Genomic DNA, 12,210 nt, shown 5'->3' with positions numbered 1-12,210 from the left:
GCGGAAAAGTTGGAAAGAAATGAAGAAGATCGCATGCAACCGAGTGAGATGGAGACACTTCGTGGATGCCCTATGTTCCAATAGGAACTGAAGGAATTAAGTAAGTAATAGGCTGGAGAATGGGAAGAACTTTGGATTAAAGGGTACTCCGTATTAACCAATATCGTAGTAACAGGGTTTTCTTGTATAACCAACCAGTATATCATTTGAAAACACTAGTTTTACGAACATGAAATTTTATCTTGTCCACAAGCGAAACCAGAAAATTATGGAATAAAGGTCTGGTACTAGGATGGACACTGCAAACTGCTAATAAATTACTTTATTTCAAATATTCAATATATATTACTGGAAAAAATTGATGGTTTCCAATATTCAACCTTCAGAGAACTATCAATGGTTTCCAATATTCCAGTGACATTAAAATGTTTTCATTGTATAACCAACCAGTATATCATTTGAAAAAAACTAGTTTTACGAACATGAAATTTTATCTTGTCCACAAGCGAAACCAGAAAATTATGGAATAAAGGTCTGGTACTAGGATGGACACTGCAAACTGCTAATAAATTCCTTTATTTCAAAAAATCAATATATATTACTGGAACAAATTGATGGTATCCAATATTCCAGTGTTCAACCTTAAGAGAACTATCAATGGTTTCCAATATTCCAGTGTTCAACATTTAGAGAACTATCAATGGTTTTCAATATTCCAGTGTTCAACCTTTAGAGAACTATCTCACTTGAAGTCCTAGACACATTAAAATGTTTTCATTGTATAACCAACCAGTATATCATTTGAATACACTAGTTTTACGAACATGAAATTTTATCTTGTCCACAAGCGAAACCAGAAAATTATTGAATCAAGGTCTGGTACTAGGATGGACACTGCAAACTGCTAATACATTCCTTTATTTCAAATAATCAATATATATTACTGGAACAAATTGATGGTTTCCAATATTCCAGTGTTCAACCTTAAGAGAACTATCAATGGTTTCCAATATTCCAGTGTTCAACCTTTAGAGAACTATGAATGGTTTTCAATATTCCAGTGACATTAAAATGTTTTCATTGTATAACCAACGAGTATATCATTTGAAAAACTAGTTTTACGAACATGAAATTTTATCTTGTCTACAAGCGAAACCAGAAAATTATGGAATAAAGGTCTGGTACTAGGATGGACACTGCAAACTGCTAATAAATTCCTTTATTTCAAATAATCAATATATATTACTGAAACAAATTGATTGTTTTTTTTCCAATATTTTGTCCACTATTATTATATTACATGTACAGATGTGCCTATGTTGCCAGATGGCATTTAATCTGTCCTTTCCTATAAAATAATGAACAAATACCAGCCTTGTACTAACCTTAATGCAGCTTCATTTTGCTCCAATCTTATAATTTGCTCAGTTCGGCCTTCCACTGGGTCCATGACTCGTATTATTGAGGCCCACATCCCCGGCCCTGCTTTAGGAGCACTGAATACACTCTCTGGAAGATCTTCATTCAGAAATGCTTCAGCCATCTCCCTCGCTAGTTCCTGCTCCTCTTCTCCGGCAGCCTCTTGCATCTCCTGCGTTTCACAATACATTATCACAATTAGTCATGTGATTACTGTGGAATATTTTTTTCAAGTTTATCAGTTCTAGAAATGTAAATTGTCTACAGAGATTAACAGAGGATTGGGGAAGTTGTAACAAAAATGTTATACAATTTTCCTACAAGGTTCCACTGTATATTGTTTTATAACATTTTATCTGCAGTGTGGTAATGAAAACACTACGAAAGAACTATTTGCTACATGATAATTCAAACAGTTTGTTTTTTCCTTGTAATCCTTTTAGAATTTATTGTAATTGATTATGCACCAATTTTTAACACCATGTAGAGAGCAATGTTAAGTAATTTAGTGTTAGTCGTAACATATATCCACTATGAATAAATCTCATATACTTATTTTGACATTTCTGGCACATATTCGATTTTACCAATACTTTAAATCATTTTCTTTGGATGAGATGAAGATGCAAAGTGTGATATCCTAACATCAGACTTAGTTTAGCATCCTTGCTTGACAAACAGTTATGTGGCAAAAATAAATAAAATAAAAATATAAACAAAAACATAAGCATAAAATCACCAATTAGCAAAGAAAGCTGAAAATTTCCTCAATTTTAAAAGTATAAAAAATCAAGGCCCTTTATTAAATTAAAAAGAATTACGTTAACAAAAATTTTATATGCCACAGTCAATATATGTAGAAAGAATTAGGTGTCTTATGTATTTCATTTGTTAAGTAATGCATAACTGATAAATATTTTAACTGCAATTTTACCATAGTTAAAATTTTCAGTCTACAATGTGCGGTCAAAACATGATCTTACCTCGGCCATTTGCACTCTTCTCTGCTTCTTCGTGTCTTCAGTATATGCATTGTGGTCAGTTTCAATGATTACTAAATGTGCTGATTCCTGGTGAATGATAAACTTCCTGGGTGTATATTCCAATGGAAAAGACACCTAAGAAAAAGAAATGATTCATCACATTGTAAATTGATATGGAGTGGCTAGTATAGCAATAAGCTCATATTTAGCTCCTACATGGTTACCATAGTAAACATAGGTTATGCTCATTATATATGTAAACAAATAATATTAAAGATTAATGTGTAACAGACTTTTGTGTTTTAAAATAAACCAGCTCTAGCTGGGAGCAATTACAATGTCATTTCTCAAAAACTACAGATGATATTGCAGCTTATTTTTATTTATATAAACACACAAAGGAATGACACACTAGAATGACAAAGCAGTCTACATTACTACATGGAAATGTCAATTTTCCAAACAAAAAATATAAAATATTATTTAAAGCTGAATACATATTCTTTCTGATATTACACGTAGTAATATTTTTTTTAAAAAAAAAAGTTCACTATGTATTTTTTTTTTGCATATACAATTTTGTGTTTTTTCTTGCAAGATTTCTAGGGATGGGCCGATATGAAATTTTGGCCGATACCGATAAAGTACCAATATAAAATTTACCATATCAATAACGGATATTCTACCGATTCATTATAAAATTAGTAAAGTTGGAAGTGGTCATTTGGAATAAAACCGGAGTTTTTATCCGTGGCTTTTTTGGTTGGGCTTTTTTTCACAAAAGTGTCTCAAATCAAGGAAAATACAGGAGTTGGCAGTATTTTCCCTGTTCCACAGTTTTCGTTTATCTCCCTACTGTAAAATACACACTCATTTCTAAATATAAAATACAATTTACAATATGAAATTCGTATCTACACATAAACAGTGTTTTCAAGAAATCCGGCTTTTTTGAATGTGCGGTTCTTTCAGTGTGTTATCTTCATATTTCGGTAGGCTTATTAAATATATCTATGTAGTATAAACATATTTACATAAGTAGAGTAGTTTTGTGTGTGTGCTTAATGGAACCTAATAGTATGATATGATTTTCAATGTATGAATTTGTTATACGAACACGTACATGAAGCAAAAAAGAAAATACTGCTATACCTTTTGAAAATCTAGTATCAAATCTCTTTACATTACATTTTGTGTTCAGTAAAATATATTTGTATTCTGGCTTTCCAGTATATCATGTATAATTTGGTTAAATTGTCCCCAAACCTGGGCACGGAGCAACTACTAATGTATTTTGGCTGTTTGTTGCAGTGGTTCTCAACTTGTGAGACCACAGCCCAATAAATTTATTTCTTACAAGTCAATGCCGTGATCCCAACAATTTCACTCCTAAATACATTTCTGATCTTTAAAGTTTATATGAAAATTAATATGCACCGTTAATTAATAATATATAAACTATGGTATAACCATAGTTCAATTATGTATAGACTTGCTGTTAAATATAACATTAGATAAGTTAGTCGTCAACCCCTGGGTGCAACGGACCTTTTTCAGACCGGCGGTTGAAAAACACTGGCACTAAAACTGAAGCAGAAGCAAATAAGACTGGCCGGAAATGGGAGGAAAAAATCTAAGAAATCTGGACTGGACCTACAGTTTGAAATGAGATATGAAGCATTCTGCCTCCACTGCGGATTGAACCTCACACCCCTTCTTATTACAAGACAAGGCAAGGCAACAGCATTACTTATGCCACTCCAGAGGCCCATTCATGATTATGAAAGGAATCTTCTCTCAAAACATCAGAATTTTTTTGGACAGTACTTGCAATTTGTTTTCTGTAATTTATAGGCTAAATTAAATCTTAATCTCTGATGAAGTAACTAACAATCTTGTTAAGTATAGAGAACATTCAGACCAAAGCAACACATTACAGTGGGGGTGTAACATTGAAGTGACAAGCGACATTGGCACCTACAGTCTATAAGCAAGCATTCACCGCACATGTACAAACAAGACCGAGGCGACACGATGTGTGCCACTGAAGCAGCTTTCAGACTGAAGTCACAGATGACAAGCGACACGGTTTCACCGTACATGCAAAGCATTCACCGTACATGCAAGAACAACAGACTGAAGCAACAAGATGCACACCATTGAGAAAATAGTATAGTCTGAGCAAGTGTAGTTTGCAGAAGTGTATTTGTTTATTAAATATAATAATTACCATCATTACCAACCAATTATACACTGTCACTGGCACGAGTGTCTTGAATGACACACATTCAAAGATGGCACCTAATATGACCACCAAGTGCATTATGCCTCCTAATTACATTACATTTACGTTTTTATGAACAAAAGTAATAAAGAAATATTGGGAACATCCCAGGAAACAATGTAATTTATCATTTTCAAACCATTGAAAAAATCTAAAAAATAGAGGTGGTGGTCCTGCGGAGTGCCCAACTCTAAAAATTAGAAATGGTCCATGAAGAACCTGAAAGGTTCATTGACCTCCTTAATTAATGTGCGTTTGAAGGTGACTGCAGTGCAAAAGAAATTCCATATTTAGACATTTACTTTTTAGAAAGTAGGGCATGGAGATTATCCATACAAATTACAACAAAATGGCAAAATTTTGCACTAAATTATCAGATATTTATCGATATATCGCATCGGTAAAATAATCGGTAATTTTACCGATATGCCTATATCGGTCGATACCGATAGAGTACAGATTAATCTGTCCCATCCCTCAAGATTAGTAAAAAAAAAATCTTAACAGTACACTATCTAAAGATAAAAAGTTCTCCATTTAACTGCCCAAATTCAAAACTTCATTACTTACATGAAATTTAGAAATTTCGCACTTCCGCATTGCACAATTTAATGGTTAAATCCTATTAATTTTGAAGATACACTGTCTTCGTTCACAACAAAAGGGTACGGCGTTTGAAGCGTTTAAACCGCACTTACCGCATACATCATGAAATCAAAACTTCAGCTGGGAATGATAATGTTTTGAAGCCAAACAGTCCTGTTATTTTTCTCGCAGACTTACAAAGACAGTTAGAAGAAATGTCTCTGTAGACATAAAACAGATAATTTCATAATTAAGAACCGATAAAAATGGGCAAATGGGAAGACCAGGGGTTCCCAACTTTTTCGTTTCACGGCACCCTTAGTGCTTCACGTTTTTTCCATGGTGCCTGAGTAGAAATAACACTTGCAATGCTCAGTGTGCTTAGGTTACTTGCCGTAAGTCAAAAATAAACACACATTTCAAATTCAGAAACATTTTATATGTAAGAAGTACTAAATAAGCACATATTTGGAAGTGTCATTTTAGTGGAAATATTGGAATATTTCGCAGCACCCCTGTAACCCTGGTGTGCCATGGTGGGAAACACTGACAGCCTAGTCGTTAAAACACTATCCACCTTGGCGAGTGCTGATTGTGTTGACAATTGGGAAGATGTTTTGACAAGTAGAGAGTTCCACATTAGAAAAGCAGATAATAAAAACAGTAATAGAGTACTGACAACACAGACAAACCACTTCACCATCAAAAGGCTCCTGAGCTATGAATTTTCTAGCATAAAAGCATCAGGGATTTAGACAGAAAGAAACAATCAACATGCAAAAATAGGCAATCTCTAATCTGTAAATTATACATACCTGATTAAAGACTGCACCAAGTTTTTCCAATGCCAAAATACGCAGGGTGTTTGTAGAAATAGCCACAATGCCTTCTGGACATTGCTCTGAAGAAAATCCAGAGGCATATTCCAAAGCTTCATATGATAACGGGGTCAAATGAAATCTGTTTTGGTAATAGTAACTCAACCATGATCTGCTTGACATAGCCAAAACCTAGAATTATACACAAATGCACCTCATTATTTTGTACAAGCTCTGACATGCAATAACATTTTTACTTCTCTCTATGTTTCAACACATGGAATACTTTTAAGTTTCTGTTCACTTCAGGTGAAATCCAGAGGAAAGAAGAAATTTGTACGTACACTGAGTAAGTAATGAATGTAATCAGTAATATTTGAAAAGTTTTATTCAAGATTTTGCAAGCTTTGAATATAAACATAAACTGCTAGATTATGCAGAACAGATGTCACATGATTCACTTCAACATAAATGGAAAATGAAAGCCAGACAATTACCCAAATAATTCAAAATATTATATCATGTTGCTCCCTAATCATGAAAACTGTGGAATCTAGTGCAGCAAATACATTTATATCACTGCTATCTGTGAACAAAGGAAGGTCCTATTCCAAGACCATACAATAATAATGTGAATACATTATGTTATTTGACAGTGTACTGCCTAGCTTTGAGTGTAGACCAGTGGTTTTCAAAATTTTTAAGCCTTGGCCCAGTAAATTAATTTTTAAAAGTCAAAGCCCCAATCCCAACAATTTTACTCAAACAGCTCTTCATTTCTAAACTTAATATGTACCCTTCAAATTTAATTGTAAGAATTATAGAGAGTACTAGATAGATTAACTTTTTTCCACCCAAGCATCTCGAACGAGATACCCAAATGTAACCCTCACTGTACCAAGTGTCTCGATCGAGACGCTGTGTCAAGGTCGTAGTTTTTACGTTATAACTTTTCTATTTTTGGCTAGAATTTCGATTTTTTTCTTTTATATTGTTCCTAACACATGTATTTAACAGAAATGTTTTTTTGCATATTTTTTTTTTTGTCTTCATGAAAATGGAGGGGAAAAGGTACTTCTCTTTTGCGGCTCTTTTCAACGTCAAATTTTTGCCGACAAAGGAAGACCGGCTTTGTTATTCTAAAGCAATGCTTTTCACTCCCTCCTGCTAAGTGCATTCCAAGGAAGCTTGTTTATCAGTATCCCATGTCAAAATGAAAGTTTTCCGTGAGGGCGCAAGCAGGGGGTGGGGGAGGGGGAGGGGGAAGACTGGTTGTTGAATCTGAGTTGTGAGAATGGAATTTCGAAGCGTGCTGAAGGAAACCTTTGTTTTTTTTAGCACAAGTGTCCACAAGTGGCAACAGAGGTTACCCAGCATTGTCTAAAAATAGAATTTCAAGCAGCTGCAAGAATTGGGGCTCATTTTTCACTACATTGTAGCTTTTCGTCCGTGAATGTTGTGCGTAGGTGTCGTTTTGTGCCCAAGTGCAAGGACATTTTTTAGGTGAAGTGACTTTTTAAAATAATTTTTGGGTGTTTTCTCCCTTCCCCCTCCATATATACGCCAAATTTGCATAAATTTTGCATTTTGACATTTTTTCGGGGGGACCATTTTTTTAAAAGAAAAGTATTTTTAAGGGGATTTCCCCCCTTTACCCCTCCATATGTATGCCAAATGTGCATAAATTATATCCTCTGAATCTGTGATTCATTCTGCGTACAACGGTATATCGTTCATATCTCTAGGGCAAATAGTCTGAGCTAAAGTCATTTCAAGGTACAGCTGCATTTTGAAGCTTGAATCAGTGGCATCCCGACCATTCCTTTTGGGGGTACAACTCAAGTTACATTGGTCATATGATAATAATGCAAATTTTTTTGAGTTCCTTACATGTCAGCGATAATTTCTATGTGCATTTTGAACTTTTCATATCCTTTTTTCGGGGGTCCGGGGGGAGAAACCCCATTTTTTAAAAAAATTCAGGGGATTTCCCCCCTTTCCCCCTCCATATGTGCACCGAATGTGCATAATTATATATCTTCTGAATCTGTGATTCATTCTGCGTACAACGGTATATCGTTCATATCTCCAGGGCAAATAGTCTGAACTGAAGTCATTTCAAGGTACCGCTGCATTTTGAAGCTTGAATGAGTGGCGTGCCGACAATTCCTTTTGGGGGTATAACTCAAGTTACATTGGTCATATGATAATAATGCAAATATTTTTGTGTTCCTTACATGTTAGCGATCATTTCCATGTGCATGTCGACACTGTCATGTACTTTTTGCTTGAGGGGAGGGTGGGGGAACAAATTTTTTTTTCCCAAAATTTTGGAATTTTGAGTTAGCCCCCTCCCCCCCACGCCACATATACGCCGAATTTGCAAAAATTTCATATAGTCTGAATCTCTGGTTCATTCCGCGTACAACGGTATATCACTCATCTCTCTAGGGCAATTAGCCTCCGATCTACACTCATTTAATTGAAACTCTGCATTTTGCTCAAAATCGGCTCGGGACAGAGAGGCTTACATGTGAAAAAGGCCTTGGGCGGCAAAAGGTTAAGTCTGGGCTTGTTGACAAATATAATATTTGGTTCAAATTAGTTGGAAATGAGTGAATCTAATGAAAACTTTTAGTTTCCTCTGGCCAATATAACTTAATTAATTTGTTAAGTGCTGCTTTTCATTGGTATATTCCATTTCGGACACCAAAAAATTTCAATTAATCAGAATATTTTCACTTCAATATATTTTTTTATGAAAATTGCAAAATTTCTGCACAAACTAAATTCACTGTTGTGTCCGTCCGTCAATCTCCAACTTTGGAGGCGGGCTGCAATGCAAAAGCATTTCCAGTTATCGCAGTCAAAACTCGAACAAAAGGGCATCTTTCCAGGTGGCTACCAGTTTGGACTGCAAATAGCATACCCTATTGGCTCAATATCGAAAAAGAAACCGTTAAAATTGAAGTTTGGAGGCTGCATGGGTTCCCATCACAAGAAGTCAAAAAAGAATTTTCTCTTATCGCTGTGAAACTGGAACAAAAGGTTATCTTTCCATGTAATTGCCAGCTCTGGCTGCAAGTCTCAAAACTTCAGAAAGCCCTCTCATGGCCCGGTACCAGGCTGCAGCACAGCAAATGAGGAACACTGGTATAAACCACTCACTCTGTTCACTTGCGATAACATGATGAGCAATCTCTCTACATCCTATACACTATTTAGCAGTTTCATATGTATGAGATTATTGAGAAGCTATGGTTTTACAGAACCAAAAGAATCTATTCTATCATCCATGAGAACTAACACGCATTCAATACCTCAAAGAGGATACTAGCAAGCATTCAATACATACAATTAACAAGAATGAAACAAAAACTTACAGCTTCGTTTCCTTGCATCTTAATACGGAACAATTTGACAGGTCGAGATCCTAAGTATCTTGTACGAGTATCAGCCAGGTCTCCTGTAACAGGATCTAATACTGTTCGTAGCAACACACCATTCTGGAGTCCAATATTCAGGTACAGAGCTCCTTGTTGCCCAGGCTCTCCTTCCTGTGATTCTCCTGTACCCATCTCCACTATGCACAGGGATTCGGCAGAAGCAGGCAGGGCTTGCATGCTGAGAGGTGATAAGCAATCCTGCAAATGGTAATGTTCAAATTCAAATTCAAATTTTCTTTATTAAAGGGCGAGGTTCAGCCTGTGGTTGTTCTCCCACCTATCATTCTCTTTTTTAAACCCTCACACTTTACAAAAGTAATCTGCCAGAAGGCTAGTAAATATAAAAATAGAAACTAGAAAAATGGAGATTTTGTACCCTGACTAAATGTTCGCAATGAAGGGCTAAGCTGATACTGATGTATGCACAATATAAATATCAGTAGCCACATATTCACATATTTATGGTGAAGAAAAGATCCAAGATTGGAGTACAAAAAAACTAGGCACATTTCGGAATCCAAAGTGGTTTATGAAAATGGAATTTCAGTGTTGAAATGCTGGATAAAAACTTAAAATTTGATTCAAAAACTAAACTTATTACTTCATAATTGGGAAAAGAGACACGGTAGTATATAAATATGTACAGAGAAACTGTTTTTTCTTCTACATCCTATTAATTTCAGTGGCCACTGCCATCATCATCATTGGAACTTGCTGTACTGTTGCTTGGCGTGCGTCTTTTGTTTGTAGTTCTTCAGCTGCCGCTAGGTGTGCTGCTGTTAACTGTACGTCTGCGTCCATGTCGTCCGCTATTCCACCAAAATCAAGGAAACACATGCCATAATGCATTTCCCGCACGAGCTGTAAACATCGATAGCGGACAGGCACACCACACTTGGATTCCCCTACTACAACAGTTAACGCTGGGAAATAGCAGACAACTTGGACGCAGACATAGTTAACAACAGCGCATCTAGCAGCAGCCGGAGAACTACGAACAGAAGATGCACGCCAAGCAAGAGTACAGCAAGTTCCAACAAGAATGGTAGCAGTGGCCACTGAAATTAATAGGACGAAGAAGAAAAACAGCGAGAACTAGTTTCTCTGTATTTAAACTTATTACACACAACATTTTCCTTCTAATAGTACTTTTTTGTGTAGCTTTCCGAGTTTTAAGTTTATTCCTGTGTAAAGTAGTTCATTTTTGCTTCCAAATATTTACAGCAAAATTAATCAGTTTTACATGATTCAGGATATTTCAGACTTCAGAACGTGTTATGGAAGTAAATTAAATTTAAATTCAATGTTTAAGAGTTTATTTCACATGTTAGGAACACACTTTTCAAAAACATGAAAATTAACATTAGTGTGTTATTTCCATAAAAAAAAACATGCCTCTTAAGTATCAGTTTCACTACGGCTACAATATTTGCACTGTAAACATGCTTACAATTATTTTATATCTGTTTACAGTATATTCTAGGAGTGGAAATATGAATAAATCATAAAATAGGCATAATCTTTTAAAAAACAAAATGTTTGTGCACCAAATTAATATTTTAAGATGGTTCATTCATAATATAGAGTTCTCCAGTCTTCTTAATATACTTTAAATATTCCTAGACTTTTCAAAGATTTTGAGTTTAGTCAGAACCTTCTTTCTGGTCAAATGTTACGATATATTTCCTTAGTAGAAGGGCGGCATAAATACAGCTGTGTATTAAAAGGGGGTTATGCCAGGCCATTGTTACAATACAAACTGGAGACAAATACAAAAAAAAAAAAAAACACATGGTTTCCTTTATCTTTCTCTTGTTTATTTTAATTCCTGTAGTGTTGCAGTATCTATACAAATGTAGTTACTAAGCATTCATCTGTGGAACTATATAATATCACACACAAAGAAGAAATTAATTTTTCATTCTGCAATTTTAAATGAACATATTCCACTATATTACAGGCTCAATCAGGACAAACTGGTTTACTGTTCCACCCACTGGGCTAAGAGTCAACCCGGATTTAAAAACTTTTTTTGGGGGCCTTCCTCTGTTTTCCATGGCACAATCAGGCAAAGGGACAGTATAATATGCTATAAAATCAGGTGCATTTTCTACTTCAATTTCTATATCTTCACAGCATGAATTTGACACATTTTGTTTATGATGTAAAGAATGATGAACAAGTTTCACAATGTTTTTCTGGGGACCAACCTGAAGAAACTTAAAATGTGGGAAAATCTAAAAATAGAGGAATATTTTTTCACACTTCACAAATGTTGTGACCATAAGGATTGAATTTATAATGCAGGAAAATGTCAAATCTGGTAACGTAAAACCAGGGTTTCACCATATTCCTTTTAAAATACATTCTAATGTCCTCTTCAGTAGAGATGTACAACGTTTGTCAGAAAAGTTCTTCAGGACTGATTTTTTTATTCTTTACCTGTGATATTCAAACACAAGAAATGAGTGTTATTCAGTCACCTGATGTGTGTTCTGAAAAGAAATGGCCTTGTAAATGTTTCCATGTAAACACACTAGGTGGCAGGGCTGTGCTTAGCAGCCCACTGTTTGGCTTGTTGGTGCATTTAGTTGGAAGTTACACAAGTGTCGTGATGGACGTGCATTCCGAGCAGTGTGTTATTAAGTTTTGTGTTAACCTGGGAAACCCCTAGT

At 35.3% G+C, this 12,210-nt stretch overlaps 1 protein-coding gene across 1 annotated transcript in view; it reads right to left on the bottom strand.

The window, feature by feature from the left end:
- Sf3b3 (splicing factor 3b subunit 3) overlaps positions 1 to 12,210 on the bottom strand; it is a 121,095-nt gene that overhangs the window by 30,898 nt on the left and 77,987 nt on the right. Inside the window, exons 12-15 of the mRNA XM_083144100.1 lie at positions 9,473 to 9,733; positions 6,087 to 6,281; positions 2,403 to 2,537; positions 1,386 to 1,591 (exon numbers count right to left, since the gene is read on the bottom strand). Coding sequence (XP_083000226.1) covers positions 1,386 to 1,591; positions 2,403 to 2,537; positions 6,087 to 6,281; positions 9,473 to 9,733 — 797 coding nt within the window. The remainder of the gene's footprint in view (positions 1 to 1,385; positions 1,592 to 2,402; positions 2,538 to 6,086; positions 6,282 to 9,472; positions 9,734 to 12,210) is intronic.

This window comes from Lepisma saccharinum, chromosome 22, assembly GCF_977018435.1.
Source record: "Lepisma saccharinum chromosome 22, izLepSacc3.1, whole genome shotgun sequence".
Lineage (NCBI taxonomy): Eukaryota > Metazoa > Arthropoda > Insecta > Zygentoma > Lepismatidae > Lepisma > Lepisma saccharinum.
Note: the sequence above shows the minus strand (reverse complement) of the source record. Positions and strands in the feature narration are given on the sequence as shown.